This window comes from Aythya fuligula, chromosome 2 (assembly GCF_009819795.1).
Source record: "Aythya fuligula isolate bAytFul2 chromosome 2, bAytFul2.pri, whole genome shotgun sequence".
Lineage (NCBI taxonomy): Eukaryota > Metazoa > Chordata > Aves > Anseriformes > Anatidae > Aythya > Aythya fuligula.
The window spans coordinates 62,749,110-62,771,620 of record NC_045560.1 but is presented as its reverse complement, the minus strand read 5'-3'; the positions used below and the strand labels follow the sequence as shown (position 1 = coordinate 62,771,620).

Here is a 22,511-nt window from a genome sequence, read left to right as displayed (position 1 = left end):
TAATGCACCATCATATTTTCTCGTGTTCTAACTTATTACCTGGCACGCTTGCTGATGTTTGACAAGTCAAAGTAAGTTTGTCTTTGAAATTAAACATGGTCTGCAGGTCATTAATAAGCCATATCTGGAACTTTCCATACATAAGAATGCCAAATTTGGGTGTTTGGGATATAGACAGAAAGGAAACAAAATACACTAATACTAACCCATGTCCTGAAGGAGCAATGAAGTACAAACAGCACTGCACTCTATTATCTGGCATCTGACGTCTGTTCACTCGAGATTCTGCGTTCAGGTAGTCCTCGAATTTACTGTCGATGTAGTCAATAACAGGCTGCCAGCTGCAGAGGTTACATGAATAAAAACCTGTAAGTTACATCACTTATGTAAAAAAGTCTGACTTTGCTAAGAATTAAGTGTACGCTATTTCCCTATGACTTTTTTTTTTAATTAAAAGAATTCAACACAGTATATTGTAAGCAACCAGCTCCTCAACACACAATCAAATTACATAGCTGTACAGATACAATCTACTAGCTCATTGAAAAACCCTTTCAAACACAATTACCATCACTGTAATAGCATTAAAGAAAATCCTTAAAGAGAGTATAGGAATACACCAAAGGAATATACTTTCTGGTCAAATCTTGTGAGAGCATTCAACTAGGTTTAGCATACTGGAAGTGTTGATACAGATCTAAAGGTTCCATTCACTTTAAAGATAATTAGAGACAAGCTGATTGTGTTTCAATCAAGTCATAATGGTAATAGAAACTACAGTAGTCTAAGTTTTCAGTTAATAGCAAACTGCAGACAAGTTTAAAGCCATGAACATTTTAACTGAAGATCAAAGTGTACATTTTGAAAAAAGTCAGAACGCATTGTCTCACACATACAAAAGAGATACAGAATTTTGTGGGAAAACACAAAGAATGTCTTACCAATTACTATTATCCACAGCATCTCCAAATCCTGGTGTGTCAACTATTGTAAGTAGTAACTGAACACCACCTTCTTTGATTAAAACTTTTGACTGCTCAACCTGTAAAATGAATGAGATTAAATGCCTAGCAATTTAGCCATTGATTTTAAACACTAGGAAAAGGATTCAATGAATAAGAAGTCTGACAAAGAATTGCTGACCTTTCTGCTTCAGAGCAACTTGCTTTGCTTATAAAATCCAAATTATTTTGATATTTGTTGATTCATACATTTTAAATTTAAATCACAACTTTTTTTTTAAACTCAGTAATAGAACCCATTTAAGCATATAAAATGTCCCAATAGTTTAACTCCTGTTCAAAAGATGAAAAACTCTAAACAACAATACCGATGCCAGTACAAAATTGAGAGAGAGAGAGAAAGAGCACTAATCCCCCCTTCCCAAACAACCCAACTAGGCTAGAAACGTAGCTATACTCTAGTCCAGGTTATTAAAAAGATATAACATATTTGTTTGTCTGCTTTTAGTGCAATGCTTGGGAAAGGAATCCTAGAAAGTGAGGGTTTCCTGCTATAGAGGCAGGGAGATGGGAAGGTAATGCAATCTCGCTGCAATCTGCTGTGACACAGCTCACGTGACTGTAATGGTTTTCTGTTAGCTCAGGGCTCGGATGGAAGCCTGACTCAACAAGACAACTGCTGCAGCGCAAGACATGATGCAAGTTTTGGGTGTGGGAGTGCCTGCCCGAGTTGTGACCACCCATCTGCAGCACAGTTCCGTCCTCTTGCAGGAAGCAGGTCGTGAAACAGAAAGCTCAAGCCACACGGCAAATGGATGGCTAACACTTCATATCTCAAGAATTATCGCCAATGCCAGCATCAGGTGCATCTCACTGATAAAGCAGCATTCGGTGAAAAGAGAGCTATAAGCACTGTTGTATCAGCCAATCTGACCCACAGCAGTGAAAAAAAGAAAATCACATTAGCAGTTTGGCTCTTTTGAACTGCTCACACATTTAATCATGCTTTTTCTGATATTAAGACAATTTCTATTAATTATTAGTGAAGCTGCTTTCTTGACACAAAATCAAGAAATTAATTATGCCAGACATTTATTCCTAACAGCAAATGGCTGCAAATAAGTTTGCAGATGTTTACGCCACAGTGTTGCTTAACATACTTCTTAAGCCTCCTGATCATTACCTGGGGAGAGAAAATTAAGTTAAAAGTAACTAGGTGAACCCTTAGAGAAGATGCAGTAATGAACTTTCAGAGAGTAGAAACTTGGATAATAAATCCCATTTGGATGGCCTCTTGACCAGCTCAAGATTTGAGAGATCTCCTCAATGCTACTTAAGTGCTTGCACATACCCATTTGCACAGCTGAAATGGATTGGCTCACAACCATACCTGAAACTTGTTGCAAACTCTTTGCAGTCACTGGTTATGTGATGCAACTCCAAACTACAAGATAAATTAGCACTCTGCATAAAGTCCAACTAAATACCTCTTGCACAAGTAAAACACTGACTGTAATTAAGAGCATGTTCAGAAGCACAGAAAACAGCAATAAATAACTCCAAAGAAGCTGGGGCTCTGTATTTAATCTCTGAATTTGCAGAACATTATTTTCCCCTACTTTTCAGCAAGGATCCTATCCAAGCCAGACCTATCCATTTTGCTGCTAGGTCTTGACAAACAAATACAGCAATACCATGGCTGTCTGCAGCCTGCGGTAATTATGAGCTGGTTCCTCACCAAACAAAAAGGCAAAAAAGAAAAAATCATTAATGCATCTTCACAAAACAAGGACGCCCAACTCTGGGCTACCTGGGTAGTCAGTCACAGGAGAAGGTAAATTGGAGTGGACTTGGAGGTCACTTAATTCCATCTCCTGCTCAGGCGTGCCTAACCACAAAGTTGGGAAGGTTTAAGACAAGATTAAAGAACAAACAACAAAACCGAAACACACAACACCCAGCAGCCTAAGACACCACCAAGTTACCCCTTCTATAACTGCACAATTTCTATCCTTCCAGAAGCGTCCAGTCCAAAGCAGTGAGAGCCTGGGAATGCATATGCAGCATTTGAAAAACTCAAGTTTTAATTGTTGTGAATAGATCTTTTTTTCCCTCGAGAGCGCTACAGAGAAATTTTATTGTACACAATTGATGCCAGAACTCAAGGCAGTAATCCCCAGGCACACAGTCAACTCAGCCAAGAGTTTACTACTCACAAGCTTTAGCACGCAGGAGATTAACTTCTGATTCCTTTAATTCTTTTTGCTATCTTGCATGCAGTAACCACAGAGCCCTCACATAACGGAGCTCTCTGTAAGCATAAGAAACCTGTAACACTTTCAAAATATTGCAGATGATAAGGTTAAGAACTGTAGTATTGCCAAGTGCTACAAGGTATCGACTTTATTCTCTGGCACGCAAATTCCCAGCAAAAATCATTAAATTATTATGCTCTCATAGCGGAATGCTTATTCAGAAAAAACAATTAATCAAGTACAATTTTGAATGTGTGTTTACAACAATGAAAAAGGAAGGTCAGGAGCTCTGTAGAAATGCCACACCACATGTTTTTCCTGACCCTGTATGCTTGTAAGTGTGGCTAAATTCCTGAAGTCACCTTCTGACAAGTGGCCTGCAGTAACTGAGTACCTGTAGGCAGCACTAATACCTTTCTAGGTGGGGGGGATTTAAATTCTTACGTTTCATCAATTCATGCAGGTATCTTGCAGAGCTTTCAAATACCTACAGAACAAGAAACTCAGTGCATCTAGGTAAGTGTGCCATGAAAGCATGGGAGACAGACAGACCATATCCACCACACACTGTAAGCAGCAGACATGGCTGGTGAGAGACAGCAGGTGAAGACCCTGCCATAGAGCCTCCATGTCTTTCTTTCGTAACCTGGATGGACGTGCCCATACATGGTCAAAGACACAGCAAGCAGCAACATCTGGCAAAGACCCAGAAAATCTCTGTAAACGAGTGTCATTCATAGTTAAGCATCCAACTGCATCCTATCATCTGGTTTTACAAGTATTCCCAAGGGATTCATGGAAAACATTAGTTCAAGCCTTGGAATTTAAAACTTTTTAATGAAAATCTACTCTGAGCGGCCATTTTCCCATGCACTCTGGCTAGCTGGGTCACGCTGCTCTGTCCTCCAGCACTGCACCAAGTCTTGTGATGCCACACACGTCACAGCTCGAGGAACTTCAGTGGGTTAAACAAGACTGCATCCATCTGACATCAAGTCATTTACTATTAGCTGTTTTCCATGAAAGGAATACAAAGAATCTGCCTCACAAAACGACACGCTGCTGCTTTCAAACATTGCCCAAAATACAGTTTGCAATTATCTGAGAGAGTCTCTTACACGATGCCTAATCAGTAAATGGTTCCCACCATGTAAGAACAGGAAATTATTACGACCAAGATTTTAGGATGTTTTGGTACCCTAAATTTTCTTTTGTCTGTTTCACCTCTATGCTATAAAACCCTTAGCATTTTTCAATTCAGAAAGGTTTGCAGTGGCAAAGAGCACAGATCCCATGGATCCAAAGAGCACCTTCTGCTGCTAACTCTTTGGTTTCACATTTGATTGGAAGCTGTGTGCTGGCAATTGTGGCTGTCTTGTACGTGATTCCAACGCTGTAGTGGCAGACTATTTTATCCTCACTTCAAAACTGAAATAAGACAGTTTCATCTCTGAAGAATGCAACATGTCAGGATGATTAGATTATCTAATTTTGCAACCAAGCAGATGAAAGTACTTAACTCGGATTCCAGAAACTCCACAGACAGAGCGTTCAGTTAGTTTTCCTTACAGTGATCCACCATTAATCAGGGATGGGCTGAGTTAATTTGAAACCTGTCTTGCAATTTTTTGTTTTAGCTTGTATGTAAATTTTTACTATTTTTCCCAATTAAAAAAAAATAACAAAGTAATATCTTCTAATGACAGGAATCCAACTCATCCTGAAGTTATTTAAAACTATGCCTGTAAGTGAACTTGAATTGATTTAGCTTCAGCTAACAATGTGTAATCAACAATAGCAAAATCACAAGAAGCCCTTCTACCAATAAAACTCATCCTTCTCCTAAGTTTTCCAGCATTCACCAAGCTTCATCTCCTTTCCTTAATAAGTGTATCATACTAGAAATAAACTATTTGCATCTTTTCCACACCACTTAACATTTCTTTGAACCATATACCTAAACTCAGCCTAATTCAAATAATACTCTACTACCCCTACTAACAAGCTAGCAAGCCCATTTTGTCAGTCACTGTTATCTTATATTAAAACCAACCAAATAGCTTAACAGACATGGCCAAAGCTTAGAGAAACGTAAATATATCATCAAACTCTGGATGTTCAAAAACTTTCCTCCAAATAAAAAATAAAGTAATAACAAAAAAAAAATCAATATTCTGCAAATACGTTTTTTTATTAGTACTCAAGCCTGATGTTGGCCTAACTGACAAGCAGTTTTATTTAACCTTTTCAAGTATGAGCATAACTAACTTTTCCCTGGCCCTCTGATAACGAAGTAATCCAATGTTCTGAGATTGAAGAAAAAAATCCCATGCTCCAAACAAAATCAGAAAGCCCACAAAACACGAAGGTCAGTGGGTCATACCACTGGAGCAGTGTTATCCAATTCCAGTTTAAAAAAAAAAAATTAATTTTACAGCTTCTCTTTAGAGCTTTGACTACCTACTAGCTCAACATAGGCTTCCTAATCCCCTCGTGACAGCTCTGTAAGTACACCACAACTTCAGACACAGCTGAGGTGCTCTGAGACTGTCACGTTTTGCAGCTGGTAAAGCCATGCTGGACCACAGCAACTGTGAGCCATAACCTGGTCTTCACCAAGGGGTGAGTATGAGATTGATGAAGACAGCTTGTGATAATCCAAAGTCTTAAACAAGTGACTGATGTGCATCAAGGGAGATGAGCAGAGCTCATCTGTTCCTACTCAGTTGCTCAACTGCGGAGGCAGAAAGTAGCATGCTGAAGAGCAGGAATTTCCTAAACCACCCACAACATTAAGAGGACGTTTCACTATTTCTTAGTATTAGGCAGTTTTCACTTTCTTTTTGAATAACATTTTTATAATATAAACAGCATACTTTTTTTTTTTTCCTAAGAGAAAAATATATTGATTCATAGCAAAATATTACAGAAAGCAAACCAATCAAGTTCATTTTTTTGATTTAAGCGTTTCAACCGTATCATGCACTTGCAGGAACGTTGTCTTTACTCATGTAGTGCTTAAGTCAGTCAGGTTCACCCTAGGCCAACAAGTGTCAGAACAACAACTAACAACAGGTAAAAAATGTACAATAAAGGACACAGGTTGCACAATATTGCCAAATACTTTTACATAAAAGATTTGCAGTCAGTAGAAAGACCGAATAATACGGTTTCTAAAAGCCTGCCGTAAACAGTCAGAGGTTTTAACACACATTTAAGTATTTCTAATATAGATACTTAATATTTAAATTGATAATAAGACATTCCACTTCCTGACAGGACTGCACCTGTATCACATTTGTAAAGCACAGGCAGCACACAAAGCATCTCACGGATCCCTCCTTTCAACATCCTACAATTTTCATAACCTAAAAGTTGTGTAGTTACTGTATGCTGAGTGACACCCTGAATATTTTTGTGAATATTTCTGTGGTTTACACTGTGGCTGCACTTACTTAAAACACAGGTACTTATGTGACAACTATAGCATTTTATGTCACTACATTGCAAGTTAATTTACTCAAGCTGCAGTCTTCCACCCCAAGACGTACCTGTACAGTCTTTTTAATTCTGTGTGAAGGACCTGGATACTCTGGGGAATATAATTCTGTTAAGAATAATGAGTTGATTAATGTTGATTTTCCCAGTCCAGATTCACCTAGAAGAAAACAGAACAGCTTCATTAAAACTGGTAGTATCACACACAGTATAAGCACTTAGCTCTAGATCCGAGTACTCTTAAAACATAATACCTGAAAACCTTCACTACATTCCAAGGTTTTGAGAAGCTGTAATCTTTTTCAGTTTCAAGGAAAACTCTGCGTGTTTGTTTGTTTTTTTTTTAAATCAGAAAATCCAACTGTCACTATTGGATTCTATAAATATTCATTTTTCCAATCACATTTTAAAGTAGTGCTAAACACATTTAGCACTTCTCCATCGCTCCCATTACAATGCTTGAAGATGATATTGCCCAAATTAAAGTTTATAAATAAGCCATCTTCCTGGTATCAGTTTCTGTCACTATGCCAAAGCACACTAAGCTTTCTCCTTTATGTCAACTATTATTTGAGGGTCTTAAGGGGGGCGGAATTTCGGATTACCCTAATTACTGAAGTCACAAAAGCTAAAGAAAAGTTTAAAAAAAAACAAAACACACACACATCACCACAAACAAACCTATGTGATTTGCATGGGAAATTTGCAAAGGAGCTATTTCAACACGACAACACGACAATTCACACCAGAACAAGAACTAGATAAAAAGATATGAAACTGATGCTTTCTGGTTTAATTTTTCCATGTGCAGTGCTGTGAACGTGTTAACCTAAACACAGAGAGTGACACAACTTTGCTCTTAAACTAAGAAATCTGGATGCAAACTACTGTAAACGTATTTACACTAAAGGAAAAGAACCAACTACACTGCCCCCGTACTTTAAAAAGACAAAAAAAGTTGTCTAAGCCCCATCAGCCACCCAAAATGATGACTGATTTTGAGACTAAACTCCCAGCTTCAAAACTCATCCTGAGCTAAGTGCCCTAGGCCAACACAAGTACTTCAGGGCTAGGAAACAGAAAGTAGCTATGGACCTCAGCAGACAAGAGTGTCTCCCCACTGTAATCACTGGCTGGATTTCATCCACAAGCTAGCTTATACACATCAGCCAGCTCAATTACAATTGTGGAGCTTGAAGTCTCTGGGGCATTGAGCTGAACAATCTGATTAGCTATCCTGTAAATGGATTAGCAGCTGCTGAAATGCTGCAAGCAGAGCTCCTGCAGGCTGGCTCCGTTATTAGCGGCGCTTGTTCTCCAAGCCCAGCCCTGGGTGAGAGATGAGCTAACGCGTGCTTTGAGAGGGTCTGGCTGTGCATGAGGACAGAGACACAGCGTTACCACCTCAGCAGAGCACTGCTGGGAACACCAACCCCAAAACGACAGCTGTACCAGGGCCAGAAGGGGCGGGTTTGCTGGCAGGCACCTCACCGCTACTATTACAGATTCTGCCTTTCTCCGTGGTCAGACATGTCAGAGCTGTGCCTCAAAGTGTTTGCTTGCAAGGGATGCGCATCCACTGCTCTTCTGGGAATGGTCAGCAGGAGCTTAAAGGCCTTTCCCTACTGAGTTTGCACGAGACAGAAGCTCCTGAAAGACACGGCTTTCCCAACTATCTCCGCAGCCAGACTGAAGCTGTGTCTTCGTCTCAGCACCCCACCCAAGATGCACACATTGTTCCGGATAAGCTGGAGTATTATTTATCCACCCTGCTGAGCCTCCCTCTAATTCTGCCATTTATAAGATTCATATTCTTTCATCCATCATCCTGTTATATATGGAGTGGTAATTCGTGTCAAGAAAATGGTTGATATTAATAAAGGGGGAGATTTGGGAATGTGACCATGGGGGTTGGAAAACCCCGTGATTGAGATAACATTAAACTCTTAAGGATGAGGCCATCAGGAATATAAAAGAGTTCAGAGGGAACAAAGAAGGGTGATTCCGGAGACTCCATGCAGTCTCCGGTTTCTTGTTCTCCAGCCGTTAAGGCATGGATGTTTCTGGGTGTTTGCTGTTGTTGTTACATTCAAAGTTGTTTAACCAATGAAAAGTTGTTTTGAAAAGAACTGCTGTGGGGAGAAGGGTATAAGAGGAGAGCCTGCCCTCAAGATAAAAAAGGCAACACGATGAAGTTATGATCAATAAAGAAGCAGGAAAAAGAAGTGAAGAGGAACAAGCTAGCAGAATGGAGACCAGGACGGGAACAGGCATTTTGATTGCCTCATGAAGATAGGTTCGGCCAGACTTGGCAAACCGCTCAGAGAAGCTCGTCGCTGGAAATAGGCGCACTGGAGCTGGAGAGAATCTTGAGCTGAGAGAAGCGGACCTGTGCACACAACTGCCTCTCGCTGGTAAGCAGCCGGGCATTATGGGGAATCATACATCCTTAGGAACAAAGACTGTCCTGGTAACCTTACAGCTCATTCTCCATCTTAACAGTCAGACAGTTTATGAGCCTGAAAGATGGGGCCAAACTGAGGTCAAGGTGTGGGACTCTGCAACTAAAAACGACAAGGTTGCAGGAGGATTGCTCGGCACCTGGCGAGCAGTCTCTGAGGCCTTAAAGAGCCATGTGGAGCCACAATCACAAACGCGTGGTTTGCCAGATAGTGAGGGAGCTGTGGGCTCCTTTACTGATCCGACTGTTATGGCATGGGCCCCTCTGCTGCTACAGCCATCGAAGGCTTTTGCTGTTACGCCCCCTGCTGACCTGTACGTGCCTTTTGACCCAGGTCTATTGGCCTTGAAAAGGAGATGGATATGCTTTTCTTCGATCTGGGAAGAACGGGATACATAAGGCCTGAAGACCGAGTTGCTTGACAACTTACAGTGAGACATATTGTTCAAAAGGAATGAAAAATGGAGACTGTTAAGTCATGGAACTTAAAGGATTGTTTGTTACCTTTCCAGATTGTACGTATGTATAGGCATACTCTGGTTTAGTATGTAAAGCAATGTCCTGTATATTTAGAAAGTTTGATGTTTGTGTGTGCATGTTGGTGGAGCATAGACTCCCCGCACACCCAGCGCTGTTTACTTGCCTTTTATACCTTTTATAGCTTTTATACCTTTTAGAAATATTTGTTTTATAAATGTTACAAAATTCAGATTGAATTGAGACCTCATTTATAACAATCCTTTTTTCAGTCGACCATAATCTCACAGAAGGCTCTCTGCTGAACTGTTGAAGAAACACGGATGGGCTGCAGCACGGCCAACACTCACGTGGCCAATTCCACTTCAACATGCGAAGAGTTGTCCCTTCTCCCCTGTCAGGCTCCCTGCTCGTCTTAACATGCTGCAGTACTTAAAGCAGAACACACACACAACAAGCCCTTTTCCCAAGGATTAAACTGCTCGTCATGTTGCCATTGAAACTGAACATATGGAAAGGAGATTTTGAACTCTGAAAGGATCCATTGAAAACCAGGAGCGCACCCGAGATGGTTACAGCAGCTGGAGCAGCACTCTCCATACAGGATGGCCCCTGAACTACTGCAGCCCCAGGCACAGACAGATCTGTGTGTCCCCAAACCCAGCACCAAGGGTGAGGTGGCAGTTCTGAGCTCAAAACATCTATGAAGGTAGTAAAAGGCTGCAATAGCAAATACAAAATTACACTGAAACGGTAGAAAAAACACCCATAACAGGAACATTTGGTCTAAACTTTTGGGCAGACCTGTGTGGTGCCAGGAGTTGGACTTGATGGCCCTTATGGGTCCCGTCCAATTCGGGATATTCTGTGATTTGGTACCTTACTATGGGGAAAATGCTGCTTCCACTGCTGTCAAGCAGAAGTTTCTCTGCTGCCTACAGGGGATGCAGAATTAGAGAACCCAAGTGCATTCAAACAAGTCTAGCCAGCCTCTTCAGACACATTCAAGTATTCTGAATTTATCTAGAAATGTAAAACAAAAACAAACAAGCAAAACCTTTGTTTTTCCCATATAGAAGCTTGTTCAATGCAAATTCACCTAAAAGGATTCCCTCCCTACTGGAAAGCCTTGAGTTGCAGCTTCAGAGGATTCCAATGGGCTATGAATACTATGAAGAAAACAGAAGAGAACAGGGAAAACAAATAGAATTTACTTTGCCTTAACATAACACAAAGACACATCCACCAAAAATGCTTCCTCCCACTTTTTGTACTCACTTCTAATGACGTTTTGCACTGCTGCCACACCATGAAGCCAGGAAAGCACCATGGCAGTGTGCTAACTCCAGTCACTCCATGGATCACAATGCGTTCCGAGATCTAGCTACCTAATTCACACTAGGTGATTCTTTTAGAAATGTCCTGACTTTTCTAGTTTCAGCATAAAATCTGTCATTTCACAATGAAAAAAATGAGAAAAAAAAAAATCCTCTGACTTTGCAGGATAATTGGAAACCAAACATTCAATTGCTATCTCCTGTCTAACTACTGCTGACTGCCTTTACCTTGCCCTCCCTCTATATTTAGCTTTTTCTTTTCTATTTAAAATGCATTTTTGGGTCTGAAGAGACTACCAGTAACTGCTGGAGTGGCCTGCAAACTACAAAACATAGTCTCTAGAATAATATGAAAACAGGTAAGTACAGAGAATAACAACTGGAAAACAAGGAAAACATGAAAACAGGTGTAGAATATATATATATATATTTTTTAATTAAAACAAACAAAAAACCACTCCCCCCCATCACCAACTCAGGAACAATTGCTTTTGGCTAAGCTATACAAATCTTTCACCTTCATTTCCAAATCGCTCATAAATTATCACAGATCAGGAGTTTTGGAAGATCAGTTACTGAATTTATCTACAGTTAACTTGCATGTGTTCAATGCACGTTTTTCTCCTGTTCAAGTTCCATCAGCTCTTGTTGCAACTTTGATACTTTAAAGGAACTTAGGCTGCAAGCATCTCCTCCCTATAATAACAGAAACGAATTGTTATCCTTAAATCTTAATGATGCTGCTTTTTTCACCATTCATTGTTGTGGCACGTTGAGAATGTGGCCTCTTTCCAACCTCCTCCAACTTTTCTACCTCCTTCATCCTTATTTAAGCAAGTACAGAAGTGGACAAGCAGTCCAATTCCATTTCCAACTTTATACCTAGTTGTTTTTTGATGAATAACTCCTACTGGACAGAGGTATCTTCTCATTCACATATTACATTTCCTGATAACGCACCACAGTACATCTTCCGGCTATCATATGGCTCTGAAAGTCCAGGATCAGTTTCCTATTGTGATCTCCTAATACTTTTAGAACCTTGTTTGGCTAAAATCCAACCCTTCAGCACGTAAGTGTGACTTACACACTTGGATTTATGAGGGTTCATTAAACATATCGAGTGATCTAGCTAACTAATCGATACTGAAGATTCTCAGCGTGCTCTCTGCATGTTGTATAAGCATTTCCTACCCCTTCATTACTTACAAACTACTCTGGCAGAACTCACCAGCAGTCTGTCCACTCTTCCCTAACGAGTGCTTGGCTACTGGCAGTCAAACAGCATTTCATGTTGTGCCCTGTGACATACAACCACACAGCTGGGAATGCGACCACGTATCCTATCTGTACTTTAGAGTTTCAAGTTGCTTTCCCAAGCCCCAAGCAGGACAATTTGTAAGCCTTCTATTAAATTGCCCTAAGAAGCATGCTTCAGGTATTCCCACCAAGAAGACCCAGTCTCAGTGTATCTGCTAACTAGTGTATCTACTAGCACCAACAGACTACAAGGATGCATCAACTGCTAGCAACTGCAGTGGGTGAGAGAAAGGGGGCAGAGATTTTTAGTGCACCTGATAGCCCCAGATAGTTATTACAAAGAGATCAAATGCAACAGAAAAATGCTGCACTTCCCAACAACACAGATATACAGAATATTTACATCAAGGAACATTTTATTTTTAGCTGGTGAGCTAGGTTTTTGATGGAATTTCTTCCATTTTATGAGTTCTAACTCGTGTCATTGTTTGTTAAAATATCACCCCAGTAGCTTAACGCTGGTGATTCAAAAGAGGAGAATAAGCTTGTCAGACAACAAAAATAATGCACATTATCTCCTTCCATCCCTGTACAACTCACAGTATGCGCACACAACAGCACTTGCACCTTTGTGCAGATGCCCAATGGCCTTGATGGTACTAGTTTTGATACAGAAGTGAAGCTACACGATTAATCAAATTTCATTATGAGGCTGCAGACTAACACGTAGCACTGAGAGCAAATAAAGCATTAAGAGCCCAGAAATGACCACAAAAAACAGAGGCTACAAGATGCTTTTAATTTTAAGGCTGATTTTAGAAACTTTTGCAAAGGCTAGTTCTTGCCTTCGGCACTGTACGAAACGCAAAGCAATGCTTCAATAAATGTACAGGAAAACCCAAACAAAACCTGTTGGGAGCTGGGGTGGGCTCAACACCATGCTCTGTGGCTGTTCTCCCCTGTAGCTACAGTATCGCGAAGGACGGTGTCTCGTGCAGTCATGCAGATAGTTCAACGTTGTGTTCTCAGACACTTATAAAGGGAAGAAATCCAAAGCTCCGCCATTTCGTAATTTATGCTCCAAATTCAAGTTATGGAAGTAACATCTGCCAGACCCACAGAGTTGATCCCAGCAAAACATAACAGGGAAGTCTGCTGGTGATAAATTTGCTTTTGCCTATCAGCAACTGCGTCAACAAGAAGAATTTGACATTCAGTATACAAGGAGACAATTTCATCAACTTTCTTCGAGCATAATTTAAAATTTAAGTGCAGTAACTGAGGACAGACTCTTGGCATATTGTTCTGGCCACAGATCCCATTCAAATAATTCAGAAAAGCCATTAAAAGCAAGGAAGTACTTCAGAAGAATACTGAAACAGATTCAAGATAGCATTTTTCAAATTATGTTATTCCCTCTCAAAGCAGAAGCAGTTCTCGTTTTCTACAACTTGACAGATTAAAATGGCCGTGAAGCAGTGGTTTAACTGACCATGTTAGACTTTGGCTGCTGCCAGAACGAGTGGCCCCTGCTCCCAACCCACTGCTTGTGCTGGAACTCCTAACACACCATGGAGAGGCAAGAAGCGATCCTGCTAACTAAGGCATTAGGGTGTTGGGGGTGGGAAAAGGAGGGAAAGTAAGGGCAAGACAGATGAGGTAAGTCAGGTCTACAGGTTTCCATATATATATATATATATTTATATAAAGTTAAAAAATCTACACTTAAAATCAGCCCAGGCATGCCAAAGCTTACCTTGTTTTTGTTTTCAGTGCTATTTAAAAGAAACCCCTACGCCTGATAAAGCTTCAGTCATACTGCAATGCAGTTTAAAAGACATTACAAGCAACAAGAAGTTGTCAAAACTGACCTACATGGAAAATCCAAATGCACAAGCTCCCTGTGAAATAACTGGGTTGAGGGATTCAGTTGAAAATGACAGCAACTGCAGAGCTCCAGAACAACAACCTTCTGCGGTTAAATTCCATAACCAGCACGTACCTTGAATTTTCAGACTTCAATGAAGCCAAAACAAAGCCATCACAAAAGAAGAAAAAATATACAGGTCCAAGATGAAAAAGTGAGGAAAAAAGTTGCTTAGATGCTAAAGGATTTTTGTTTGTTTGTTTGTTTGTTTGTTTTAAGGCTAGGAAACATACATCTGAGAATACCACTGCTTGGTCTGGAAGAACTATGCATCTAGAGGAAGCCGCAGAGCTGGGCTTGCTCTCTGAAGAGATACAAAGTGATGCATATAATTCATTACATTCCCCAGTGATATGAATTGAAAAAGGAGAGAGGGAAAGACAATGGTAACACAATTTTCACCTATACATTACTATCGGCAATGTACTATATAGCATTTCAAGCACATAGAGTAATTTCTAAGATACCTTTAGTTCTCTAGTCAGCAGATGTTAATCAACAAACCACAGATTAATTAGTCACAGCAGGATCCTTCATTACTTGGGGAAAAAAAAAATACAGAGCATGATGATGAGAAAATGTTAACAAAAAAAGTGACTTGGATTTATTTTTTCTGAATAAATTTTTCTGAATAAAAGAGACCCTGGTACAGATACAGGACCCACACCTTAAGGACAGTATGGCTTGCACTACTCGCTTTCTACTTAAAAACAAGTGCTACAGAGCAACTCAAGCAAAAGGAGAGACAGGTGAAGCACATTAGGCAGGATGTCAAAAAAATGAAACATCTGATAGCAACAGTATCACAGAAATTTACAAAGGACAAAAAACCTGAATTTTATGCACATGGAAATTAGTAAGTCTTCCACATAATTCTACAAAGAGCACCTTGACTTACTCAGCACTCCATTAGCTCTTTGCTTGCAAATCACACATCAGAACAGTGAAAAATATTGAAAATAAGTGCTGAGTGCTCTGAAAACATCCCAGGTGAAACGTTCTGCTATTGAAGCGATCCACAAAACATGTCACAGGACTGAACTGAGAGATTCCTAGAGCCAGTCATAATTCTTTTCAACATCTTATACCTTGCCTCTAAATGCCGTCTCTCCTGAATATCTCTGCAAGTGCTTGCTGTTGCAGGCAGCACAAAGGAAGCTGTATTTGGACAAGGCTCTTCGTATCTGGCATGACTGTCAAGAGAATGATGCAGAAGGCTCACTTAGGGAACTCCCCAAGTTTAACCGTGATATAATTTGGGGGCAAAAAAGAGAACAATTAGGGCAATGACCTCTGCAAATTAGGATAAATGGAGGGAATTCTATGCCTGCTTTTCAATATTTGGCTTAGTGCTAGTAAATCAATGAGCAAAAATGTTGCAGAGATGCTCTTCTGGATATGCTGCTGCCTCTTCTCATGACAAAATACACAAAATTTGATACCTCATTTACTTGAGGTGGTTATTTTCTTTAGTTTCCATACGATAACTTCCACCGTATTCCATAAAAATGGGCATTTTGTCTCTAAAGGAGAAATATGTAAGCTGAGGTAGGTTTGGATTGGCTTGTGTTGTCAGAACTACATCCTTCTTGATATGTTAAGAATTTCTTTTGTTTAAATGCTAAGCCATTGCTTCCAAAGTACTGCCACCACTATTTAGCTTTTTAGTAATTACTTAAGAGTAAAACTGAGCTGCTTTTACAGCCAACATCAGGAGCATATGTTTGGAAAGCTGAAAGGAAAAGAGACAGACCTGCTGATAAGGTTACACCCTAAGGTCTGTCTAGCATGCTTGCGATGTTCTGCTGTGGCTGAGCACGAAGATCAGACACAGGAGGTAGTCCAGGACTCCTCCTGGAGCTCCTGAGAACTGGTGAGGACAGCCTGGAGCCCAGGAGGCAGAACGGGGCAGTCACTGCCTTGTCCTTCAGAGCAGGTGAGGATGTATACAAAGAGTAAGCACATGACAAATGAAGCAATTCTTAAAATATTTTCCCATGTAATTCTTAAATCATTCAGTCAAATGCCATGTTAAAAAAAAAAAAAATACTGACATGGTAAATTAGTGAATATCTAGCATCTTCTCTTCCTTCTCAATGTCTGCTGAGTTGTTTAGCTATTGGTTTCTGCCATGCCTGGCACTGATGCAGCAGAAAAGTGGTGAACAAATACTTGCCAATTGTTAGCTTCCTCTGAGTTAGCAATTTTGGATGTGTTCAGCATTTGTCAGCAATGTATACCTCCAAGACCTAAAATACAAAGGATCTTGCTATTTCTCCTCAACTACAGTGTAACAGTATCCCTTTAAATTAGCCTTTCTAATACAAAATACCAACAAAATCTCACCTCATCTCCAATTGCAGTGCCTATGCTATTCTAGTCTCTAGGTTTCACCAGGGATTTTACAGCCATTTGCTTTTTTAGGGATAAGAGTACATCGCATATTCTAGTAATTTCCATATACCAGAACCCAAAATATTAGCATAACAGCTTTGCAGTACTATGGATTTCTATTTTATCTGAACTTCACAATCTGAGCTGAAGAAAAAAAATCTTATGTTGCTCTCCCACAGTCAAAGCTCGTGCCATCTTGAGGAACTTGCCTTAGTAACAGTCAAATGGATTCCTATTCAAATTAGTTCTTGCAGGTAAATGCTTTATCATCTACTTGTTTCTACTGAAATGGAAATTTACTAATGAGCCTACAAAAATTTAAGAAAAGCTTCAGTGCTGCATGGAAGTCTAAAGAAGATACATTAGATTAACATGAAGCTATTTATTTACAATTTAACATATTTGAAAGCTCCCCATTTAATAAAAACCTTAGAGAGTCAGCTGCAAATAAAAACAAGTGAGATTTCCATATTCAACAGCTGTTTGATTTGAAAGATCCCAAACAACTGCTATAAAGCTAAGACTACAGACACGCTAAACAAGCTATCATTCATTAAACTGATGAGTTTTTGTTTTTAAGATAGGACCAAAGACTTACCTTCATCCTACACAGAACTGGGCAGCAGCATTAATCAAGGCTTCAAAAAGAAGCGTCAACTCAAAAGCACGTTGCCAAACGATGGCATTATGCATTTATTAACAGCAACTACTTTGATCCATGACTTCAGCTGAGCAGTGCTACAGGTTGTGCTCCTCCTGAACTCTCAAAAATTTCAGACAGCTGCAGAGTCCACAAAATACAATTTCTAAATACTTAACACCTTGGATTATTTCTCAATGGCCGATTATTTCTCAAAAAACCGACTCAGGCATAGCTTCACTTAGTATCTTTAATGTGGAAGGTATCCCTAGGATGATCAGCTCCCCCAACTGCAGAGGGCTGAAGATTCTTCAAGGAAAAATATCTTAGATCATAAACACAGATCCTTCAACGCAATCACCACAATACAGGAAGTAATTCTGATGTTAGAAGATTTTTAGCCAGCACCAAGCAAAATTCCAGTACAACCACAGTTCATTTTGACAAGTTACTGCAAAAAAAATGATTAATCACAAAGTTGTATCAACCAGGATCACCACCAAAAAAAAATATAAATTCCAGACTCCACATCACCTGTTCTCTGTATTTGTGTTTTTTTTTGTTTGTTTTGTCACTCTGAAAGACTGTCTGAAGACTTAAACTTCCATGCCGCTCCCAGAAAATTCTCCAGCTGGATCCATACGCTAATCCAATCTGGCCAAAGCACTGTTAGTTGTCTCAGCAGCAGCAAACACTGCAGGCTGGTCAAAATCTGAACTACAGCCTGAAGAAACAGTTGCTGTTGTTGGATTGTTGGATCACAGTTTTTCCTAATTAAACCAGAACGGTGCTTCAAAAATGCCACTGAGGCCGGTATGCCTCTTCAAGTACTTAAAAGTGACAGATAATAATTTCTGTAGTCTTATTTATGCAACTGAGATCCTCTGCAACTGAACTTTCCATTTCTAGCATCTTTAAAAGGTTGCCTGCTACATTAAGCAATGGGGTGAAAAGGGATTTCCAGTATCTGTTAAAAAAAAAAAGACTCAGTTTAAAAAAAACTTCTAGACAGTAACTAGTCAAAAAGAGACTGACCACATATGGAATGCACAGCTTAATTTTTTCCCCTTCACTTTGTTCTGTTTTTCATTAAGTAAGAAAACTCCTCGAAGTTTTGCAGTGAAAAGTACTCAAGTCTCATTTTCCTAAAAGTCACGGTAACCTGGTTTGGAGAAAAAAAAAGCTGACACGTACATGATACTGAAATGGAAATATCCTCTTAAACTTTAGTTTTTTGAAGGAGTGTGATTACTGAAAGGCTAGACAAATGAGAAAACACAAATCTTGAAATAAACAAGTCTAATGCTGACTCTAGAACCACAAAAAGAGTGTGTTTTTTTTTCTGTATAGTGTTTTATCCATTACCTTTTGTGACGCTAATCATCCTTGCCATGTTCCGATGGGAAATCTCTCAAAGGAACCAGTGATCTTGGAGACAGCAGCTCCAGTTATTTTCCACTGGTAACTTGATGCTAGTCACATTACAGACCCAGATGGAAGGAGGACTAGAAAGAGACACTTTGCCACTTCAGATTGGTTGGTGGAGGTAATGAACTGCAAAACAGAGCCATGGCCAAGGCAATGGCTGCCAAGGAACTTGCGCTGATTCTAATATATTTGAAAAGAAAGATGCAATTCTGGATTTTTCCTACCTATTTCTAAATGCTATGACTAGAAGAGCTCATTGCATAGTACGGTGTCCTTGTAAAATGGAAAACAAAACAAAACTTTTACAGTGCCAATAGTGTCATTTAGTGTTGGAACTTACTACAGGGAAGAAAACAAGGCAAGTTTTTATAATTGCATATCCGTAGTATTATTGGGAACTCCACCCTCAAAAGCAAAGGAAAGACAACAGCCCCAAACCAAGATCACTTAAATGAAGGTCTGAATGAAATCTCCTAAGGAAAAGGGAAAGAAAATGAAGAATCCAACAGATTCGGCAGTCTTACTGCACTGTAAGGCATCTCAAACATCAGTCTGCATCAGAAGATACATAAGCACACACACACACACACACACACACCAGAATCAACAAAAATTAAAGGAACTTGGAGAAGAGAAAGTTGGAAAGTCTTTGAAAAGCATGAGGAAGTTGGAATAAAATTGAGAAGTAAGCTGCTAGCTGGATCTAAAAATAATAGATACGCAACAGCAGCCCCAGTCTATGCTGCTTTGATCAGAGCTTGCTGGCACCAAAGCCATGCAGAGGAGCTAATTTGAAAGCAAGGGCAGAGTCCTGAATTGGCTGTCACACAGGGAAAGTGGTAGCACTCACCCCAGCACCCAATTACATAGAAGTCAAACAGTCCCAGAGAAAAATCAATCAGAAAGCTGTGGAAAATGGTTTTAGGCAAGATTCAGACTTTAGCAGAAGTGTCCGCACTATAAAATACATCAATAAGGCCTTTGCTCTCCCAAGAATCTTTGTTCCAAAAATAAACCCACTGCAAGCAACCATAACAAGCTTCCTCTTTACATTATGCATGGCAGGTTAACTACTTTTTACAGCCTGTTCTAAATTCGTCTACACTGAAAAATAAAAACATCAGGGTTGTCACTACCACCCTCCAAAACGCTGTCTTTCCTTCCAAGTAAAAAGAGACTCTTAGAAACTCATCTTCAATAATGGTTCATTTAAATTACAGGATTATAGACCTAAATTTCTCCAGAGATAATTCAGGTACTAAAATGACCAACCAAAGTTATTCCTAATTGGGCATAACTTGCTATTTTTGCTACCAGAGCTCCATTTCCCAATACCATCCCATCCCCTCAAGCAGTGGCACCTGTCAGGGTGCTATGCTTCTTTTGCCTGGCAATTTCAAAAATTAAAAAGAAAAAACTCCTTCTCTACCAGGTAACATCCTAATTACTGCAAAAGAAGTCTCTTCATGCCCTTACCCCCCTCAAAAAGGGTAAATAAAAGATGCAGGCTCCTGCCTCTTCTTATATTTCAGGGCTTTCCCTCCCAACGTCGTGAGCATGAGCTGTGTCATTTCTAGTAGTTAAAACTATCCTGAAGGCCTGAACATAAAGGTAATACATTCCTTGGTCCAAAAACGTTCCTGAAACATACTTACCTATGATTCTGAAAGGAATTATTTAAGAGTGTTCAGTGCTTCTGAAAGAAGACATAAGATGTTCTCTGTCATTAAGTTTATGATCTCAAATCAGGTCAGATTTCTCAAAGGCAAGTTGATTTCACAGCACCTCTACAGGAGCACAATAGATTTGGTTACATCTTCATTACCAAGCAGACTTTAAGGAGACTTTCGCTGGTTTCTTTTTGCTATTAGGCTCAATTTCCTTGCAGATCAATACAGCTCAATCGGCCTTTATTCAGCACACGTTTGGAAGCACCTCATTCATACGTTCCTTCATGCTTAACTGACCATGTCACGAGTGGAAACAAGCAGAGAAAAACAGCATTAGAAACTCTCAGTCCATCAAAGAGGAAATGGATCTTCCTGCCAATTTCCTCATTAGGAAAAAGCAAACTCAGCAGGCCTACTGCGGGTCCTCGAGCGCTCTCTCTGTGCTAAACATCTTGGCATTTATGGAACTGAGAGCGACAAGCTTGAAGCTTTTTACTACTGGCAAGTTTGCAACAGTTGACAAAGTAATTTAAGAATGTTCAGAACTACTCTGGCTAATTCAACTTAATGATGCTGATGAAGAATTACATGAAATGATGGCAGACAGCCTACTCAGGCTGTGGGACGTGTCTTCCTTCAGTTAAGTACAGCGGTGGGGAAAAAGGAAAAAAAATACAATCACCTTTTACTGTCATGTCATGAACACTCAACACCAAGTTGTGCCAGGCCAGGTGTGCACTCATGATTGCTTTAGACCTAAATGCTACAGAAGAGCATCAAATGGTAACAGTCTCTGAAGGAACCCATAGCTCTTACCTCAACATGGTGTACAAGCCCCTCAGCGCAATACACACGAAAGAGAACAAAGATGCACAGTAACTTCTCAGGAATGCTAATTTATGCCCAATTCTCCTCTCCTCCATTCTGCAAATTTCTGCTTTTCAAGACACAGACTTAAATTTTAACATTATGAAATAACACTAAAATGGTGTTTTACTTTAAATGTTTAAGTTAAAGCTTACAGCCTGCATTTAAATTCATCATGTGCTTTTATGGATTCTTTCAGCATTTCTACATGTAAAAACTCCAGGCTTCTAAGATGTGTTACTAGACACGTAGTGCCTTGCTTCTTTCTCCTTTTAAAGACATCAGCATAACTTAACAGCAAATATAAACTACTTTCTCCATGCAAGAAAAGCCAAACACTGCAGAATTTCTGTAATAATTCATACTACTGGAGTTAAACAAGATTTGACCGCACCTAAGGCCAAGTTTACACTTTCACAAGAACAACAGCTACAATAAGAAAAATTTCTGTCATTTCTAAAGAGTCAAGATGGGCTTTATTGCATGTCTATAGTAACAAAAGCACCTAGATCTGTGCATTATTACTGCAGGAGTTGTTCTGTAATTGGCAGAACCAAGCATGATTTCCCAGACACCAGTCACCGTCGCTTCCTAAAAGCAATTACCGCAGCAGCTCCTTCCTTCAGCCCTCTTGCCCGTCTCTCTCTGCCTGAGAAGTGCCCTCAGCATACACCTCAAAATGATGGGCCAGCAGCTGGAACTTGCTGCAGGCGTCCTGGACACACTCTCCTGATTTCGTTCATCTGAAAGAAATGCAGTTCTTGTGCTGCAAGGCTACCCCATGATGTGGCAAAGCCCAGTAAATGGGAACAACTGGGAGCTTCTCTTCCAAAACAAGTTGGGGTCAGAGCTAAAACTCCATTGCAGATGCAGGCAGCTAGCATGCTATCTGCCCAAACCAGAAACACAAGCGTGACTTGCTAGCCGCTAACAACTGTGCTAACTAACCAGCTAACCAACACAAACCATAGAATAAAAAAAGCTCGTTTATACTGTCCTCCAGGGACAGAAAAGCACACGATCCTACACAAGTTTCATTAAAAGTATATACCTTTGTGAGATTCCCAATCTTTGGTACCTCTTGAAGTTCCTCAAGAGGTCCCAGTGTTATCCAGAGAGGGACGGAGGAAAAGGAACGGCAACCAGCAGCATGAGCACATAGCCTTCCGCCCATACAGAAGAAGAACAAATTCATGGGTGTCAGACAACAGCTATGGGGAAAACAGGACTGATATTTTATGCAGACATCTGCAGTCTTGAGGTGAACCACAGAAGCACTGATTTTAAAATCTGAATGCAGAATACTCCCCCAGTCTCATGGGGCTCTTTCGCATG

General features: G+C 40.0%; 1 protein-coding gene across 3 annotated transcripts in view; it reads right to left on the bottom strand.

Annotated features, from left to right (window-relative positions):
- SEPTIN7 (septin 7) overlaps positions 1-22,511 on the bottom strand; it is a 75,917-nt gene that overhangs the window by 18,275 nt on the left and 35,131 nt on the right. For all 3 annotated transcript variants that reach the window (XM_032183396.1, XM_032183395.1, XM_032183397.1), the window contains exons 4-6: positions 6,769-6,875; positions 942-1,042; positions 207-341 (exon numbers count right to left, since the gene is read on the bottom strand). In XM_032183396.1, coding sequence (XP_032039287.1) covers positions 207-341; positions 942-1,042; positions 6,769-6,875 — 343 coding nt within the window. The remainder of the gene's footprint in view (positions 1-206; positions 342-941; positions 1,043-6,768; positions 6,876-22,511) is intronic.